At 40.5% G+C, this 21551-nt stretch overlaps 1 protein-coding gene across 2 annotated transcripts in view; it reads right to left on the bottom strand.

Moving 5' to 3' along the window:
• Positions 1-21551, bottom strand: part of LOC137246817 (G-protein coupled receptor dmsr-1) — a 796706-nt gene that overhangs the window by 50387 nt on the left and 724768 nt on the right. For both annotated transcript variants that reach the window (XM_067777825.1, XM_067777824.1), the window contains one exon: positions 20488-20940. In XM_067777825.1, coding sequence (XP_067633926.1) covers positions 20488-20757 — 270 coding nt within the window. In that variant the 5' untranslated portion in view covers positions 20758-20940. The remainder of the gene's footprint in view (positions 1-20487; positions 20941-21551) is intronic.

Here is a 21551-nt window from a genome sequence, read left to right as displayed (position 1 = left end):
TTGCAGTTCGCATGCTGTGAAGCCGACAGTAACCCCCGAGGTATCCTTTCCCGTAGGTACAGTTCAATCAATCGCTCAAACGTCTTAAGAAGAAACGACGAGAGACTGATTGGCCTGAAATCCTTAGGTGATACATGAGAGCTTCTTCCGGCCTTCGGAATGAAAATAACCCTAACCGTGTGCCAAGACTTCGGGATATAGTTAAGCTTGAGGCAGTTAGTATAGATAATGGCCAACCAGCGACAGAAAATCCCCAAAGACTTTTGAAGTTGCGCAGGAATGATTCTATCCGGGCCCGGAGACATATAGGGCTTGAACGACCCTATAGCCCAGGTTATTTGACTTTCTCGTATTGGAATGGCAGGAACTTCTGCATGGTCAATGACTGCCGACCATGCAGGCGAAGATCCCTGCGCAACTGGGACATCGGGAAAATGATTGTCCAGTAAAAGCTTTAGGGACTCCTCGCTACTCATCGACCAGTCCCCACCATCATCTCGCAGATACCCCAGAGGAGCGGGATTCCTAGAGAGTATTTTTCTAAGCCTCGCGGATTCATTGCAGCCTTCTACGTTTTCGCAGAAGCTTCGCCATGCATCTCGCTTGACTATCCTTATTTCATATTTATAAATCCCCAGACTCACCTTATAGAGCTCCCAGTCCGAGGGTAATTTACTCCTCCTGGCTCTGTTGAAGGGCCGCCGACTGGACGCTTCTAGGTCGTCAAGAGAATCCGACCACCAGGGCGGCTTGCCCTTCCCCGTGTAAATTTTCAATGGGCAGGACAGCTGAAAGGCGCTATTGCTTGCCGGGGTGAAGTTTTCCACCAGAACGTCTATCTCAGATTCGGACAGGTCCGAACTAACGGTAGGCGCCGCAGGCAATAGCTCTCCCAGCTTCCTACAATACAAGTCCCAGTTAGTACTTTTAGGGTTCCTAAAAGGTATTTTACCGGGACGATCTTCGTTCACCGAGAACTGAATATATTGGTGATCAGAGAAGGAGTGCTCGTTGAGAACACTCCAGCCAGATATCCGACCTTCCAGTTCTCTACTAACCAGGGTGAGGTCCAGGACCTCCTCCCTTACCGCAGTAATAAAAGTCGGGTCATTCCCCCTATTACATATACAAAGTCCCTCATCTACAATAAAAGTAAATAAAGACTCACCTCTAGTGTTGGTATCCGAGCTTCCCCACATGCTATGATGGGCATTAGCATCGGCACCGATGATCACGCCAACACCTCTCCGCCTTGCTTCAGCAGTGATTTCGCCCAGTATCGCATGTGGTGGTCCCGCTACGTCCCCGTGGGGCATGTACGCTGAGAACACCCACATTTCATTACTTCCTCGCTCGAGGCAGACCGTGGTTACGTCAACATTGCTGAAATTATAGAGAATAAAAGCTTTAATCTCTTTTTTTAACAAGCACACAGGATCTAGGCCTACTTGCCTCCCCATGCACCAAGGTGTTGAATTTTCCAGTCCTTAATCCAGAAATCTTACTGCCGGTACTACTCAGCCACGGCTCCTGGACAAGGACTATATCCACTCCGCCTTTTTCAAGGCAGAGCAACAAATTTTCGGAAGCCGCCTTAGAGTGCTGAAGATTGATTTGACGGATTTCCATCAAAACCGCTATTCTTCCGCACCCCATCCTTGGCGGATTCGTGTTAGTCGTGTCCATTCTAAAAAGTCCCTCCTCAAGGCCGCTATCCGGAGCCGGTTGTGTAGTCGCCTTTCAACGGTCTCGTGGTTATCTATGCGTAATGCGTTCAGAGCCAGACCGGACGCAAAGCGGGAAAATCTTCAACCGCACCTACACCACCAATTTAACGGCGACGGAGCCGGTACGTACCTTGAGGACCGCCACGGTTTTAACGGGACGTGGGAAGGTGCAGCATTAGCCTACCAGCCGTTTCGATAGGGTTTCACCCCGACCTACTAAGGTGGCAGAATACCGCACCTACCAGCCCAAAGTCATCAATTCCTAAACATAGTCAAAATCAAAGTCCCTAACAATCCAGTTCGTCACCGTTGTGTACCGATCTTGACCCTTAACAGGGTCCTCCCTCCCCTGAGCTCGGCACAATGACTCAGGGGTGCGGGTTTTATCGAGTTGTCCTCTCTTGATCCGCCATTCTTAGTAGAAGCAGGGGCACCTCGTGCGTGACATTCTTCACTATGGCCGATCTAAGACTGATAACAGTCCCTGATCGAGAGCCTGGAACCACTTATGATATCCAAGCCAAGTATCTTAGCCTCCGTCAGAAGAGGAATTGTTGAATAAATTCCGAAGACTTCGAATACAACTTGGACATGGCAAAGTGGAGTGAATTGAAGATCCAGCAGCTGAAGAAGGAGTTGTAGAGCCGTGGATTGAATAAAAGCGGCATTAAAATCGAACTTCAAGCACTACTACGAGAGGCAATGGAAGCAGAAGGAATTAACGTGGAAGAGTACGTCTTTCCTCTTGATGGCGAGGAGACAGCAAAAATTTAAGAGAAAAATGAAACATCGCAGACAGTTACGAGCACAGATTTGAACATGATATTGGCTGCAATAACTGCTCAGACATCGACAGTGGCATCTCAGCCGGAATCGCAGGAGACACGTTTAACATCCAAGATGGAAGCACAGGAGGCACGCATTTCAGAAATGTCGTCACAAATGTCATCTCAACTGGCATCGCAAGAGACACGCATAACATCCAAGATGGAAAAACAACTAGAATCGCAGGAGAACCGTATAACAGCGAAGATTGATTCACAGGAGACACGTATCTCAGAAATGTCCTGAGAAATAACATCTAAAATTGAAGCACGAGAGGCGCGTGTATCAGAAATGTCGACACAAATTACAGCACAGGTATCATCGCAGATCTCTGCACAACTAGAAGCGCGTATGGAAGAGAAATTAACGCAGTTTCAGGAAGGGTTTAGTGGTCGACAAGATAAAATGGAGGCCGAGATAGATGCTTTAAAAGATCGTATTCAGGAGTTACAGTTGAACTGTCCAATAACATCAACGTCTACTCTGAAGGTAAAATCCCCAACGTTTGATGGTTCTGTTCCTTTCCAGGTATTTAAGCTCCAATTTGAGAAGACGTCAGCAGCGAACAACTGGAATGCCGAAGATAAAGTTGCTGCACTGTTCATGGCATTGAAAGGGCCTGCAGCTGAGGTTTTACAAACCATTCCAGAGGGCGAACGGAACTGTTATGAAGCATTGATAGGTGCTCTAGAGAGATGATATGGAACTGAGCATAGGAGACAGATATACAAAATGGAGTTACTGAACCGCTTCCAGAAGCCTGGTGAGACATTGCAAGAGTTTGCGTCGGATGTTGAAAGGCTGCCACATTTAGCGAATGCGGACGCACCCGTGGAATACACTGAAAGGGTAAAGATTCAGAGCTTTATAAATGGCATACGGGACGTAGAAACAAAGCGAGCGACATACGCAAACCCAAAGCCAACATTCGCAGAAACAGTGTCACAAGCTCTGATTCAGGAAATAGCGACGTAAGCGAAATAGTGTGTAAGCCAGTTTTAAAAGCACGCCGTGTGAAAGTAGAAAGGCCAGAGTGGGTAGACGCAATATTGGAAGCGCTGCACAGTGTTTCGTGTAGAACAAGCTAGCTGGACAAAATTATTTTATGAGATTTTCCGTTTCATATGCAGTCATTTATTACAACTACGTCATTTTTTCAGCCATATGTTCTTTTTTTTATTTTTTTCCAAAATTTTACTTCATATGCATACATTTGTTTATTTCATATACAGTAACTCATGTGAATAAGTGACATAGATCCAAAAAAATTTAAAGGACTTAAAAATATTACTTTATTGTACTTAAATTGAATGGACTGCAAATCTCAATACTTTAAAAAATTCTAAAAATTCCGAAAAAAAACTTAAATTTTTTATGAAAATTCGTCGAATTACAATAATACAAAAATAATAATAACAATGTATATAATTAAATTAATTATGTGAAAATTACTTATTACAAAAACTTAAAAGTAAAGTATAATACAAAGTAGAAAAGACAATAGATTTAAATTAAATAAAACCTGATCCAACAAAAAGTTATAGGGTAGGTTATCTTTTATAATTTTGTTATTATTCGCTATCATCACTTTCATTCGATGAGTCACTTGTGGAATAGTCATGAGCATCAGCAACACTACTGTGAAAGCTTGAAATAACTGGGGTATTTATCGACTCCTCAACATTATCGGGGACAGTAAATTTAAGACTTCTGAAGTCAGACTTTTAAATTTTTTAGTAGGTATCTCCCTAAAACTGTTAAGTAAAGGATACGATGTTATAAGCAATATATTCATAAGATCTCTATTTGTGGCTTCACGCGACTACTTTTGTGTGTTATCATCCCTGAATCGTCTCAAATCTTTGTTACGGGCTTCCTGTGCTTCCTCAGAAAGTTGACCAATAGGTAAAATTGCTGATTTTATAATATCATTACTATGCACTAAGATTTTATGAACTGTAACAGGCATATTAAACCATGAATAGATATCTATGTATAGTGTTTTAGTCTCGACCGCAAATTTTCTTTGGATATTTATATTGTACCCAGATGCTAATGCGCGAAGGAGAGTGTCGAATCTTTTGATGAGCGTTACATCCAATCCCGTAATCTAGCCTCAGAATTTTCGAAAACCTACGAGCAGTGTTGCCGTCATTGGTATTGCCGAAACCTGGTTTTGGTTTATCTACTATCAATCCAAGTACACTTTTAAATTTATTCTGGATTTCGTTGGAACGTAGCTTTACACTCTCTTTATCTGCCTCATTCCTAAGCTGCCATTTTTTTACTTGGAGGCGATAACTTATGTGAAGCAAGCATTCAAAACATCTTATCCATGCATGGAGAGTAGACAAACCAAAACCAAGATTATCTCGGTTAGGCGTAAAGTCCCGTAACTCATTATTCATATCTTTTGGAGTGGCACCACAAATATAACACTTTTGTGCAGAAGAAGTTTCAGTCAAAGCATTGCAAACTTTTCCGTCAATCATTGTTAGAAGCATATTGTGATTTACGGAAACTTCGTATTCTTCGAGCATGTACTTTGTTGGCAACAACGCATTTATCTCCTCTAAAACTTTGTTCGTTTCAAAAACAATAAAATCTTTTGTTTCTTTAGAAAAAATATATTTACTTGGACGACAATACATGGTAGAAGAAGGTCGAGGATCCTGCCAATCAATGTTACCTTTTTCATTCTGTAATTGAAGAGGAACGAAAGAAAATATAAACAAAAACTCACCAGTGTCAGAACTGCATGTAAACTTTTGCTTATATGTGCTATGGCCAGAGCTTCCATCGCAACCCCACTTGCTGATTAAAGCATACGTCAAGTGTGTAGGTAATAAACTAAAAAAAAACTTCTTGATTTGCTAAAACTAAACGCTCAACAGTTTTATCTAATACGGACTGGACTTTAATTTCCGCACGTGTTTCACCTTTATAAATTTCATTTGGATAGCATTCTGTCTTAGCTTTTCTTAGACTATAAAATGATGGATAAACCTTATGGCCTGCCTTGATGCTCCACTTCCGAGTCGCTTTGTACCCATGAGTCGTCGACTTGCTATCTACGTAGCATGCTAAAACTTCTACATTGCTCAAGCATCTTGCATCTGGCTCACATGTCATCTTTTTTTCGGATATTTGAGTGGTTTCCTGTGATTTTTTTTATAATGTTAGCAACATTTCTGTTGCCGGACATACGCGTTGATACTTCTGCCGCATAAAGTAACTCACCAGGACTTCTAGATTGCAAGAGGTCATCCACTCGACGCCGTTTGGTTTTTTCACTACAGCTAACAAAGTCCTTCTTTCGTCTTCCGGGGCGAACCACCTGAAGAAGTGGTTGGTTGGCCTGATGGCAACTTTGAATCCACCGTTATTGTAAATGTGAAGTCTGGACCCGAAAGCCACTACGAGTTTTTATTAAAAAATCGCTCCTTATGTCTTCCAGAAGTGTTCCACTTTTGATCCAGCTTCGACGAATATGCCGATATTTGTATGCTTAAACTTTTTATCGATTACTCGCTGCTTCGCTTAAATCGTACTTAAGTAAAACAACACGCAATAATTCTTTATAACTGGTTTCCTTCGAATGTTGAACCCAAATGTCAAAAAACTCCGTTCTTGGTACGGTTATAACTAAACTGCTTTTTGTTGTTGATTTTCCGACAGGGTGAATAGTTGATGATTGTTGTGCTGCCATCTTAAGTGTCGTTGATCGTTCTGATTTGTTATCAGTTGTGCAGTATTTATATTACATTCAGGTATTGGCGTAGATGCTACCAAATGGGGTTGTTTTGTGTAGCGTTCCTGTGTGGTTATACCTGCATTAGGATTGCTTTGTATGTACCTGTTTTTATGCCTTGGTGACTGGTGCGGTAGGTAGTGGCAGGTTGAAGTCAGTGATCTTCGCCTTTTTGCTTTTGGTGTGCTCTTGTTGACCGTGCGCGTTTATTTTTGTGTGTTTTATGGCTACGTGTTTGTTCCCTGTACCTGGGAATTGGTTTGCCGTTTGTAGATCAGCTTTAAAGGTTCAAATATCTCGTCGGAGCTGGTACGTACATACATCCTATTTTATATGTAGAGATAACTAAATCTACAAAAAAAAATTAAAAATAGATGTGCAAAGAATTCGCAATGGTTTTTTCTTTCGACTATTAGAGAATACTTGCGACTATAACATATGTAAAATTTAGCCCGGATGTCCGCGGATGTATGTAACTTTTTTGTCCCTAAAGTAAAAAATATAGAGAAAAAATACCTTTTCTTCTTAATAACGGAATTTTAAATATATTGAAAATACTCTAATTGCGCAAGAATTACTATTAAAAAATTTTACCTACCTTCGAGCTTAGAATCCATCAAAAAAATTATATAAAAGTGTTCACTTAAAAGAAATATCAAGCTTAATATTCAACATGAATTTTCCAAATTAATCAATGCATTTTACGGCCACTCCTGCCTTCTTACTTCAATTACTCAATATATATGACCAAAAATATCAAAAAAACGCAAAAATTCCGTTATTTTATTTGTTTTCTTTCATTTCTCATTACACTTTTCTTGTAATAAGAACTTTGTTTTTGTCCAGCTAGCTTGTTCTACACGAAACACTGTGCGCTGGAAGGATCGCAAAAGCGGAGTGCAAAAGTTATCAAATGCTTCAAATGCGGGAAGCGCGGTCACATTGCACATCATTGCGATCTTAATCCTAGTAGTTCCAACAAAGCTGGAGGAGATGAGCAAGAGCGTGTTAGATGTAAAGAACGAAAACTTGCCCCAGCTATTGAATGTCCTGTGATATCTGTGTCGCAAATTGGAAGAAAATCGAGCAGTCTTTCCGTCGAAGGAAAGCTGGATGGCAAGGAGCGTGCACTGACTGTAGATACGGGCGCATCTCATTCCTTAATTCGATCTGACTTGGTCAACAGGAGAGTAAAAACGTTACCTGGAGCAAGGTTGCGTATGGTCACTGGCGAGTATAACCAAGTCCAGGGAGAAGTGGTATGTGTAGTCTTGATTGGAAAGGTCACAGTTCTACACAAATTCGTTGTTGCGGAGATCGTTGATGAAGTCATATTGGGAGTGGACTTCTTGGTTGACCATGACATCAAGATCGATATGCAGAGAAGGGTGATGCGTTACAAGAACCATGATATACCACTTAACTTCAGTTTGCAGAAAGGGTTCAGCAGTAATCGAGTACTGGTGGAGAAGACTCGACAAAGACCACGAAAGTCAAAGGCAAAGGTTGATGGATCAAATGGGCCAAACAAATCAAAACCGAAGGTACCTGTGAGAGAAAAACTGGCATTGAAAAGCCCTAACGGACGCACTAAAACGAAGGAAAGAATTTCGCAGAAAGAATGCAAGGGTGGTTTCAAGCCAGGGCACACTACTGTTGTGAAGCGTCGAAACGATACTGATTATGCAAAGCAAATCCGTCCAGCGCAAGCTCTACGAAGTAGTTCATTGGCCAAACAACAGAGTGCGAGGGAACGATCAAGGATAATGAATAGTAAGATGAAACGCAGGTACGATGAGAACGATAATTCGGAAGGTTTCTTGGAGGGAGAGTTGGTACTGTTATACAACCCTCACCGGCGGAAAGGTGTTCCATCCAAATTTCGGTGCAATTGGGAAGGCCCGTACAAAGTTGTGAAGAAGATTAGTGACACCATCTACCGCATACAAACCATTGGGAACCACGAAGTAGAAGAGTGGTACATTTGGAGATGCTAGCTGCGTTTAGATCGAGAGATTTAGATGGAGGTGGAGGACAGTGTTACGAATATTAGCAACACTAAGGGGTACTGCCATCTCTAAGCCGATGCTAAGTAGCGACTGTATGGACATCCATAACCCAATCATGTATCTACATAAACGAATAAATCATTATGTCTACACATATGTACGTACACGCAGCAGAAAAGAGATGCACAAACACACGCATATATCTTATCTGAGATGCTACCAAAAGTATGCAATTGTAATTGTGGAAGTGTCGCTCACAAATACACGCATATGAGGAGCTATATACGTGCATCTGCAGTTATAATTATATAGCGGTAACTAAGTATATTCTGGAAGCGCCTAGAAGATGTCATGAGGAAATCACAGAGTATAAAAGCACCAGCGGTAGAGGCGCTACAAGCAGTTTCGATTAAGACGCTATCTAGCGGGCAATAGCAGTATTATTTGAAAATAGTAGAGTTATTTATTGTGAAGTACTTTAATAAAGGCCGTTTTGCATTATTAAATATTGAGTTAATTATTCAACAGTTTAGTGATTTGAATTTAGCAGAAGGGCAAATAAGAGGATTTGCAGTAAATTCGTTACAATATGTATATATGTACATATATTTGTGTAAATAATGAATGAGTTTTGGCACAGGGGGGCTGTTGATAGATGTTCGCACCATTGCCCATTTACAAGGTTAGTCGATTGAAGTGTAACTTACTTCACGTAGGTGTACCTGACTAAGATAATATTGACAAACTTCGAACCAAGAAATGAAATTTTATACCTAGTTACATATCCGAAAACTCATTTTGTAGTGTTTTTTAATTTTTATGAGAAAAAAATTAAATTATTAAATTTTGAAATTTAATTTTTTACTGACAATGAATTAATGAAACTGTCAGCCTTCGAATAATGACAGTTAATCGATTGCATGTTATGTTGCAGTGGAACACCTAGCTGGTGTTGATTGTAAATAAGAGCGTTTCTTTCTTCTCATTTTTGCATTAAAACAAACATTTTTTTACACAATAAAAAGGAGGTCTGCTGGCACAATAAAGAATGTGGGTATTATTTTCATTCTTATTGAAACTGACATATTAACTTCTTTGCAACTTTCCAACATACTCCTTTTTTTTATTTTAGGCTAATTTGTATGTGATTTCTAATTTCGCCAAATAAAAAACTGAAATTGCAATTCCTTATGCGTAAAAAAATATGCAGATACTTTATTAGTGCGTCAGAATAGGTTTCAGCTCAATCGTCTAACCCTGTACCTTGACATACATACATGAAATTAGAGTCAAAAAAGCATTCAGTAATTTATCAATAAAGAGAACTGAATTCATTAATTGACAGGCAGTTAATTAGAAATAAAAATAATATCCTCGAGGAAAACAGCAATTTGATTTGGCAAAAATTGTCTGTCGAAAACTCATAAGGCAGAAGCTGGGGTTCCAATTAGTACAAATTGTGCTAAACTAATTAAAATTTGATTATTTTCTCAGGGAAAAAGAAAATAATTATACGAAATAATATAATAATAATTAAAATGTAAAAAAAAAAATAACAAATGCAGGTGACAGTTGGCAGAAAAAAAAGCATCTGGAACTAGAAAGACTTACTTTGAAAGTACTAACAAATTTGAAACTTTTCTGTTCCAGGTCAGATTACAGTAGGCTGGGCAGTATCCAGATGGACAACACTAGATGTAGCTATCCGTAGAAGTTAGTGTGAAACTGTTACTATTTCATTGGAAGGCCCATCCTATTAAAAGAGAAAATCTGGCCAGATCCATGGCATAATCGAGCCACAATTTCTGGCCGGGAAGTACCTCAGTAAAATATCACACCAATAAAGATTAAACAGCCTCCTCTGTTCATTGGATAATAGGCAAAAAACATAAGTACTCCATAAGTATTATAATCACTACAGAAGCCACAAAGATACTATGTATAACCGCAGGAGACTATAGCATATTTCCGTTTGTAATATCTACATCTGAGCCGCAGCACATTTCTTATTTAATATTTAAAATAATCGTGTTGTATGTAGTCACCTTCGTTATTGGATTTGCAGCTCATTTGCGCATATTTGTCATTTCCTGGAATTCTGCACAATCACTTATTGATATTTGTTATATTATTATTTTATGTTATTGATTTCGATATCGTTTACTGAAGTTCTATTATACGAAAACTACATACATGAATTTGTATTTAATGTTGTTGTATTAGGAGTTTACAAGTTTATGTCATCTATTCCCACATTCTTCATCTTTGCCAGCGCATGAATCCACCAAAGTGTTCTCATTTATATCATATACATAATAGTAGCGCGTATATACATACATATGTCCTTGTTTGGTAAGAGTGACTAACATTTTGTTGCATGTTTAGCCAGCGTAACCTAAAGCTTTACCATGCTTTACCACTACTGAACAATATTAGCCACTAGCTTCCCAAGGCAGTCGGTTCTATGTACCGGAGCGACTCGGGATTTTCCCGACCAAGGACTGTCATTTCAGTGTGACCCCATTTAATTTGTTTCGTCCCTCCCACAAATTGTCATCCTCCCAGCAGCTCCTTGCAGCAGGACTGCTACATATTCTCTTACTCCGGGAAGGTATCGAACCCAATCCGGGTCCGTCTCCTGACCCCGGTCCTGAGAAATGGTTTTGCTGCATTTGCCAGAAAAGAATCTTTTTAGGACGGTCATACTCTGTTCAGTGTGTCTCGTGCAAGGGATGGTTGCATCGGACAGGTTGTTCTGGGCTTGATCCCAAAACCCGACGTCCACGCAACTTTTATAAATCTTTTGTGGCTCCTTGCTGCTCACGCCCAAGGGCGTCCCGTAGTCTACGCCTAAGCGTATCCCCACTACCTTCCAGCAGCTTCGCCGCAACAGCAAGCCACAACAAGTACCCGCTGCTGCTCGCGCCCCACGGCGCCAACAACTCAAACAGCTGATACCACTCATAACTACTACCTTCGTAGTAGAGCTGGTAGCAATGCTGAGCATCAGCCCCTGCCCCCGTCTTCTTCTCCCCCCTCTTTTCTGGCAGCAATCGTGCAGGTCAGGGAAACAGACTCTTAGTCCCTGCCTCCGTTTGCACCGTCTGCCAGCACAGAATATATAGGTTTGCGACATCCGCTCAATGCAGCTCCTGCCTTGGGTGGTGCCACTTTCCTAGATGTTCTGGTCTCCGCGACGGCAACCCCTCGACGGGTTTCATCGCGCCACGTTGCCAGGTCGCAAACCCAAATCATCCGGGTACCCCAATGCTTGCCCAAGGGCGCCCAGTCCCAAGGCCACAACAGCAATTGCGTCCTGGCCTTCCACAACCTAGGCGTAGTCACCCGTCACTTACCCCTAGAGTGGCGGCGTCACCCCTGATGCACTTCAGAATTCTGCAGTTCAACTGTAATGGACTAACTGGGAAGATTACGGAGATAGTCGATTTCATGAAGCGGCACAACATCCGCATTGCTGCGATTCAAGAGACTAAACTCACAGCAAGATCTGCATTGCAGACCTGCTCTGGTTATAATGTCCACAGGAAAGACCGCGAGAGCGGAATTGGAGGCGGTCTCGCGTTTATCATACACCACTCTATGCAATATTATATATTTGATCCTGGCATCGACCGCAGGGACAATGTCTTAGAACGTCAAGGCCTATCTGTCCGGTCAGGCGATGCAAATCTAGAAATCATCAACATCTACATCCCTCCTGTCACCTGTTGCCCCAGTGGATACCGCCCTAATATCGAGGCCTTACTCACTGGCAACAATCGCATTATCTTAGGCGATTTCAATGCCCATCACGACCTATGGCATTCAAACTTGCGGGCGGACAGTAGGGGTGAGATGTTGGCGGATCAAATAGACGAAACGACGTTCTGCACAATAAACGGAAACGCCCCCACACGTATGGTAGGAAGCTGTCATAGCTCGCCAGATATCTCAATCGTGAGCGCAGAACTCGTAAACTGCGTCAACTGGCAGCCGATGGTAACATTGGCATCCGACCACCTGCCAATACTTATTTCGTTCGAGCGTACCGCCGACTTCATCTTCACCGAAAAACGCACTTTCATAAACTTCAAAAAAGGAAAGTGGGAAGAATATAAATCTGCAACAGACAGCAGCTTTGCTGCCCTCCCTATCCCGACTGATGCCCGCCAAGGGGAGCGTGCCTTCCGTAAGGTCATTGAATCCGCCTAGGCACATTTCATTCCCGCCGGGAGAATTCCCGAAATCCGGTCCCACTTCCCGGCGGAGGCCGCGAGCTTAGCGAGGGAACGCGACCTTATAAGACAGCTTGATCCAGGCGACCCCCAAATAAGGGATATAAACCAACGCATCAGATTGCTTGTGGACGAACACAAGCGGGCGAAATGGGAAGAGCACCTAAGAGGTTGTAACCTCTCTACCGGTGTAGGTAAGCTTTGGTCCACCGTAAAGTCCCTATCGAATCCGACTAAGCACAAAGACAAAGTTTCCATCGCCTTTGGCGATAAGGTGCTGTCGGATACGAAAAAATGCGCGAGCGCTTTCTGCCTACAATATATAATGCATCCTACGGTCGACAAAGATAGACGGAGAGCCAATAGACACGCACATAAACACAAACTCAGCGCGTCACCAATTACCATCACCGCTAGAGAGGTTGAGGACGCCATTGGTCGCGCTAAACCATCCAAAGCAGTGGGCCCAGACGGCATAGCCATGCCGATGCTTAAAAACCTAGGGAAAGAGGGTTTCAAATATTTAGCGCATGTCTTCAACCTGTCTCTTTCCACCTTTGTCATATCCGAGAAATGGAAAATGGCCAAGGTGGTCCCGCTACTAAAGCCTGGGAAACCAGCTAACGTAGGTGAGTCATATCGTCCGATATCTCTCCTATCGCCAGTGGCAAAGACGCTTGAAGCCATTTTGCTCCCTTATTTCCAAGCACATTTGCAGCTATCCCCTCATCAGCATGGCTTCAGAAAACTCCATAGCACTACCTCCGCGCTAAATGGCATTAGCACCCCCATGTCTTAAAAGGTGGACCGCAAATTATCTGGGTGGTCGGCAGGCATCGGTGCAATTCAGAAACGAAACATCAAAACAAAGGAGAATTAAACAAGGGGTGCCACAGGGTGGTGTCCTATCCCCGATTTTGTTTAATTTCTACATATCTAAGCTACCTTCACCACCGGAAGGAGTCACAATCGTTTCCTACGCCGATGACTGCACAATAATGGCCACAGGCCCAGGCCCAGAGATCGATGAGCTATGCAATAAAATAAACGGCTATCTCCCTGATCTCTCCAGTTTTTTCGCCTCGAGAAACCTGGCATTGTCACCGACTAAATCTTCCGCGACCTTATTTACAACATGGACGCCCCAAATGTCGACCATATTGAACATCCACGTCGATTGCACTACGCTACCGACTGTCCTACACCCAAAAATCTTGGGTGTGACGTTTGATCAGGATCTACATTTTGGTGCGCACGCAACCGCAATTGTTCCAAGAATTCAGAGCCGTAATAAAATCCTCAAATCCCTTGCTGGCAGTACCTGGGGAAAAGATAAAGAAACGCTCTTGACCACATACAAAGCAATTAGCCAGCCGATTACGTGCTACGCGTCACCCATATGGGCGCCAAGCCTAAAAACCACCCACTGGAAGAAACTACAGGCCTGCCAAAATACTGCTCTCAGAATCGCCACGGGCTGTCTTCTTATGTCCCCAGAACACCATCTGCATAATGAGGCGAGAATACTCCCCATCAGGAAGAGAAATGAGATGCTGACCAAACAGTTTCTGTTGAATACCCAGAAACCTGGGCATCCCAGCAGACATCTGATTGACGAACCAGCACCGCTTAGGGGCCTAAGGAGTCATCTCCGTAAGCATTTTGAGGAAATACGGCACCTGAGAACCCAGCCGTATGAAGCGAAAAAACACAAGCAGGTCCTTGGTGAACTCCATAGACAGGCGTCGGACCTTTATGTCGGGAATTTCCCGGTGAATCCAGTACTTGAAGAAAAATATCCAGAACTCGCAGAAGAGGAACGCATACTCCCCAGGGAAACGCGTGTCACTCTTGCTCAACTTCGTTCTGGATACTGTAACAGGTTAAACTCTTACCTATCCAGAATCAACCCCGACATACAAAATGTATGCCCCGCTTGCAATGTGTCCCCACATGACACCAACCATCTCTTTAATTGTAATGTGGAACCAACGCCTCTAACACCCCTTTCCTTATGGTCCACCCTTGTTGAAACGGCAATTTTCCTTGGACTCCCGTTAGAGGATATTGATGACAATTTGTGATCGGTCGCGGCTATTAGGTGGGGCGAGCATTGCTACAACAACAACAACAACAACAACAGCCACTAGCTTATGCCAGTGGGTTTTACCCCACGTTTCTATAAAAATTTGCAAGCTGCGCGTAACTGGCCATAGGTAAAACATGAGTTGGTAAAATTGACTTCTGCTACAGCTAATGACTGTTGTTGTAAGATATAATCATATTTGTAACAGGATTCCCCTCGCGTAGGTGAGGTTGACAATTGAGTTGCAGAAGCCCTGAAGCTATAAAGGTTTGTATTGCGCTCATCAATCCCTTGATTCGCAGCTAATGATCGTCCTTGAGCTTCATTGATAGGGATAGGAAATTTGAGGCATTTAAAATTGAAAAGACAAATATATCGGTATTAGTGGAATCCTTGGTTTTAAACTTTTTTGTTTTCGAAATTTTCCGATAAAATGAATTTCTTCAATTACATCCCTAAAAGTTTTGCGATGAAAAGCCTTGTCCCACTACATAATCATGGAGAATCAAAGTAACGAAGCATAAATATTATGATATTATGGTCCCTTTTTTAAGGATCAATCGATGAGGAGAACTCTTGGAACTCTTCCACGACTGTGTTAATAGAGTGATAAGTTGTCTTGGTTCTAGTGATATTAACATCCTCATTTTAAGGTGCCTAAAATGCCTTTTCTCAAAGCAATTTATAGTTTGTAAAGATAGATTCAATATTTGGAAGGAACATTAGATACTAAAACTTCAGGTGATGTCATAATTTCTCAAAAACTTGCAGGAAAAGAAATCAAATCTGTTAGTAAAGAAATAGAAATTTTGCCATAATTAATTTCAAGAAGTTCTTTAGCAAAATCTGCTGCTGAAGTGTGTCCGCCAAAATGCCCTCTCATATTTCTAAAGAGAGTAAATTTTTGTACGTAAAGCCGTCTATAGGCGAAAAAGCACGAATTTACTTCAACTGCGGCTGTTCCAGCAAGTAACAGGAGAGCACCACCTTTGAGATGATCATTACACCTTAAATTCTTAAGGGTTTGGTCTAAAACTGGCAGCGACTGTGTATGAGTCATGGTGCACACACCGCACACCCTCACTTTGGCCTGACCGTTTGCTTATGTTGCACATCCGTGTATCACATGTTTGCAGACAGTGGTCATTTAAATGCGACGGTGTACGTCCACCACACAAAGGGTATCCGCGGTATCTGAGAAAGCAACTGCCATAGTGATTTCCCTTTTTGCTCTTTCATCAATTAATATCAAATTAAACAGAAATGTTTTTTCCGATTCCTCCAGGCGTATCCTTTTGGATACCCTAAAGGTAACATAAAAGAATACTAAAGGAATAACAGCCAAACCCAACTCTGCAATCAAACTTTACGTGTTGAAATAAGCTAAGTTTTTAAGGCAGTCATAGTTCTGAAAGTCCCATTTGTCTTGTTTTTTTTCAATTTCATATATTACTGGTGCTGTTGGGACTTAACGTCATATAGCTCCTTACCAATTTTCATTATTCCATTTGTATGGTAGGTGCCACCCTCTTTCTTTATATTGAAGTTATGTTTAGCCTATGACAATCTTTGGAAGGTTTCTGTGATACAAATTTAGTTGTGATCGGCCGATGCGTTTAGGGCGCAACGCAATTTATATCTACATACAAACATTCATAATTTTAACTTTATATATATATATGTAGATAGAAGATGTGGATAGACTGAAGTTAACAAAAAATTTTAACGGTGGAAAATTATTAAACATCCAAAAGGAACGACAGCCAAACAACTCAAACTTAGTCAAACTTTACCTGTTATTATAACCCAAGTTTGTACGGCAGCTATAGTTATGAAAAATCCCATTTGTAGGGAAGGTGCCATGCCCTCTTTTCCTCAATTCCACATTTTACTGGAGGTGTTTGGACTTAACCTCATATAGCTCCTTATCAATTTTCATTATCCTACCATTACTACATCCAGAGGTATTCAGTACGATAAACTCCATTTATAAAGGAGGTGCCACACCCCCTTCTCCTCCACCTCACATGTTCCTGTGGGTGTTAGGGTTTGACCTCATATAACTCCTTACCGAATTTCAATGTTCTAGCATGAATACCTTCAGGGTTATGTAGTACCAAATATTAATTTTGCATGGGAGGTGCCACACCTCTTTCATACATCGATATTATTTTTAGCCTATGACCATCCTTGGAAGGTTTCTAGTGGGTTGTGCAAATTTGGTTGTGATCGGTCGATCCGTTTAGGACGCAACTCGATCTATACCTACATACATACATACATATATAATTTCAATTTTATATATATAGATAGATTACAACAGCACTACAAGTGGTAGGGGATCACAGGAGCATATACATTGTTTATGTGACTAATGGAATAGTTATCTTCACTTTCTTCCTTTGCGTATTCCATTAGTCGTAGACATGAGACATCACAGTTTACTTATCACAGTCTAAAGGGAGCTAAGTCAAAAATCAGAAAATTCAAAGTTATGCATGCACCGATCCCCCAATTATATATCAACAGATCTCTGTATTTGGTTCAGTACTACCTTCAGTAACACGGTAAAAAAGCACATTTGCAACAAAGTATCCACAGTGTTTTTTTGAAAGGCGCCTTCGCATACATTAATTGTTCCGACCATACTTATAGTGCAGCACACAAGGTGTCCTACCGCCATTACCCTATGAACCAAGTAAAACTTCACCCAAACACTTGAAAATTGCACTATTCCTCCTTTCACCACTTTTTCGAGTTTTTCGCGGAGGCATCGGGAAATATATGTGTTGATGTAATATTTTGCTAAAGATTTACTTGAAATTATCATTTCTAGCATAAAAAATCTATAGTAGCATAACCGTGGAGAGCTATAGTGTTAGGTGTTAGAAAGAAATATTTCCCAGGACACTAAAATTGTAGATGTCCCAGATTTTTTACAGCTTCCCCAGCTTCTCAAGCTCCGTTTTCTACAAAATGCCATGGTTACTATGTGGCAAGAAAAATTATTAATTTCTCTAAATTGTGTTATCGTCGAAAAAAGTATTGTTAAACAAAAATTTGCATTGACGTTTGGATGAGGCAGACAGTCTTTCGCATATTTTGAATATCATGATATCTTTAGTTGATCGTTGATAAAAATTATAAATAGGAACGTTTGGATGCCTGGATGTGGGGGTGTCCAGATGGTTTTGTCTCAATCGCGTCAGAGAGACTATAAAGATATTGATGAAATTTGCACAATACTCCAGAACACCGACTGCTTATGTACTTCTTTATAAAAGGAAAGTTCCACGTGCCCAGTTGTTGTTGTAGACAATTCCTGAAGCATTTGGATGTGTTATCGATGTTGATGGCCCTTTTGCGGATATAGATCCGATACGTTGCGGTAACAAGCATCATTAAGGTGTTCGTCCGACCATCTCGGGAGAGATTTAATATAATTAGTCACATGAGGATGTTAGGGTCATCAGAGCCTCCCTGCTAAATATGTGTATGATATATGCAGGTGAGGTTGACAATTGGGTTTCGGAAGCTGTAAAGCTAAAAAGGGAGCTATTTTGTAAATAAAATATTTATTCGGTAAGTATGTATAATAACCCGTTTATATGACACTGATTTTTTCTGGATCGTTTCTGAACTTTTCGGGGATAATTTAAAGATCTTTTGAGGCTATTTTTGAGGAATTTCGGAACTGTTATTCGGATTATTTCGGAACCATTTCGGGATAATATCCAGGTAATTTCCGGATCATTTAGGGATTGTTTTCGGGATCAGCTCGGAGCTACTTAGGGATTATTTCGGGGCGATGTTGGGCTATTGTGGCAACATCTCGCGATGTTATCGGGGCTATCTCTGAACGATTTCGGGATGATATCTATAAATTTTTAACATAATTTTGGATTTATTCTGGGATAATTTCTGAACTGTTTTTTTCGTCCTTTTCGAAATGTTTTCAGATAAATATACATTTTATTTACGTAATACTTTGGGAATTGGGACTATATCGTAACTTTTCGAGACTTTCTTGGAATATTTCAGTATTGGTTTCGTTATTATCTTTCCATAATTTGTTCGTGTTATTTCGACATAACTGCTTTTTAATTCTACAAAATTGTATTTCTTATTTCTTTCACGCGGAAGGAGAGGGGGAAAAGATAGTGTTTAAAAGGCTAGTATAAGGTGTTCCACAAAAAAATTTAAATAGCTATTAAAATGAGAAAAGTTAGGATTGATTTTGCTCTACAGAAATCCTTTCCTCAATTTAAACAAGTAATTTTCTTAAAAATTAAAACTTTCCCAAGTATTGGAATCAAAGCAAATTTACATCTATGTGTAATACATGTAAAATCTGAGTTGTTGTTGTAGCAATAAGGACATTCCACGAAGGCCTTGGGAAGTGTTATCGATGTTGATGATCCTTTGGCCAGATCCAGATCCGGTACGTTCCGTTAACAAGCATCGACCATCTCGGAAATGATTTGGTATGACCACATGAAACCTTCTAGGCCATACCGCCCTCCCACCCCCAAGGATATAGGGGGTGGGATGGCACCAGAGCCTCGGCTGTTAAAGAAACAGGATCCACTACAGGTGTGGTTGATAATTGGGTTGGAGAAGCTATATACTCGTATTTCGCCGGTAACCCCTTGAAAGGGTTGCGCTACACAACCCTATGAATCAATTTGGTATTTTAGTCTCTTCTTACGACAGGCATACCTGCCGCCGGTATATTCTAAATCCCCTAACCCCCATTAATTAGAATCAATTTATTATTCTAAATGGTTTCTAATAAAGTCTGAATGAGTTATGTTTATGAAATGCTTCATTAAATACTTTTCCAACTTTAGATTTGTATTGCCACCGCGTTAGGGCAATTCTCTCAGCCTAGCAAACACAATTAATGTCGAAAATATTTAATTTTTTCTACACCAAATATATACAACAATCAGAGAACACACCACTTGCACAAGTAATAACCTTTCGATCTGATTTTGTATTTGACGCCAAAGGTTAAACATATTCTTGTCACATTTGTAAATTTTACACTCAAATATAAATGTGTTTGAGTCATGAGTCATTGCAGCTGTATACTTTTACATCAGCCACCTCTTTCTGCTAAATAGTCCTACTGGCTGGTTTACTTATATAAATGTTGGGAATTCGGACCGTATACCGTGAATATTGAGTTTTCGTATTACAACCCTCCCAGATACTCATCCGCAACTTCAAGATATTATTGCAGATCGTCAATCATTTCACTGACGTCAGCAGTATGTAACAAAATTCCTTAGTTGTAAACAATATAACGTCTGAAGATCCGGACATTCAGTTACGTTGACTAAAAATTTTCCATTTCCTCTCAGGAAAACGAAATAAGCCCTCCAACAAAAATAAATACAGATCGGAGACATTATTTTCATGCAAATTACTTTATGTTTCAGGAAGGCATTATTGTAGCTTTTATTCATGGTACTGAAAAACTCAATGCTGCATATATGTATGAGGGCGAGTATTGTCAAATGCTACTCCATTTTTTGATTTTGGCCTTTCCTGTCTGGTTTACTGCATCATGGGTTTGAGTATAGAAAATATAAAAACCGTAGACATTTTTCACAATTTGTTTTATTGTTGCGTGTGTTTTGACTGTAAATGTAAACTTTCTACCAAACCATAGAATTCTAGGCATAGAGGATACCCCTATTTATTAGCACGAATATTTTCTTCAGAGATTGCGCAGTTGAATGCTATCGCGGCAATCCAACAAAAGGTTAGACATTTCTTTACGAATTCTTTCAGATTTCTTCGCCATCCAAATTAATACTAGCAGTATGTGCACCAATTAGGTACTTACCAATAATGCTACATATCCATGAACACCATTGTATGTGCGTAACATTTGATATAATTCGCCCGTACAGTAGTCATGACATTTATCCATTCCCATTTCGTGAGTATAATTACGCTTGGGATGTTTGTATTGTTCCACCATTTTCATAAAATCTCGGAATTCATCGTCTGTTACCAATTTATCCCAATTAGAAAGATTCACATTTGGCAATAAATCTGAGGAGAGCATTGCATGTGCGGCCGTGGCGCTCACCAAAGCTGTATTTGATGTCATTTTCCTTTTTTTGTATTTACAGTTATTCTGATATGAATATTGTTATGAAATAATTGAAAGTGGCAAGTAAATTATTTATTAGTTGAAGGCTGATAGAAAATTGTTGTTCTCAAGGATAATGAATTGGTTTGAGCCGCCATTAATTTCGTTTAGATGAAAAGTACGAGTGTGAGTTTTAGATAGCTGTAAATACACAAAGAAATTAAGATGTTTTACTATTACAATACATACATATATAATGATTTATACAAATTGTCTAAGGCAAAATATTGAATATTTGGTGTAGCTATGCAGTTATGTTTTATACATTAGGGTGGGTCGATTTGTATGGACGAAAGTTAACCGATATCGCGCCATGGACTTTTCGATAGGATTTGGGCTCAGGAAAAATAGTTCCACTACGCATACTCAAAAAAATTAATTTTCGAGCCTGCGAAATTAAATGTATTCTAATTGTAAGAACTTTAGTATGTATGAATACGCTACTATATATGTACACATAAGTAAAATATAAGCTTAATCACGTGAAAATTAAATTTTCATTTGTCACATTGTGCTTTCGTATCAAAACTAAGTATTCATACTCAAGGCAATTAGAGTTGTGCTTTTTCGTTCTTTTCAGAGATTCGAATCTTTCGTTCTTTTTCTAATGAACGAACAATTTGTTCTTTTTGTTCATCTGTTCTTTTCTTTTTTCAAGCAAATTTGTTCACTGCTGCTCGCACCCGCGAAAAAAGCCAACAAGTATAGATGGGGTGTGTATGCAGCAATGCTTTGTGTAGGTATATTTAAAT

This window comes from Eurosta solidaginis, chromosome 3, assembly GCF_040869045.1.
Source record: "Eurosta solidaginis isolate ZX-2024a chromosome 3, ASM4086904v1, whole genome shotgun sequence".
NCBI lineage: Eukaryota > Metazoa > Arthropoda > Insecta > Diptera > Tephritidae > Eurosta > Eurosta solidaginis.
The sequence above is the reverse complement of the archived record's forward strand: the minus strand, read 5'-3'. Positions and strand labels throughout refer to the sequence as shown.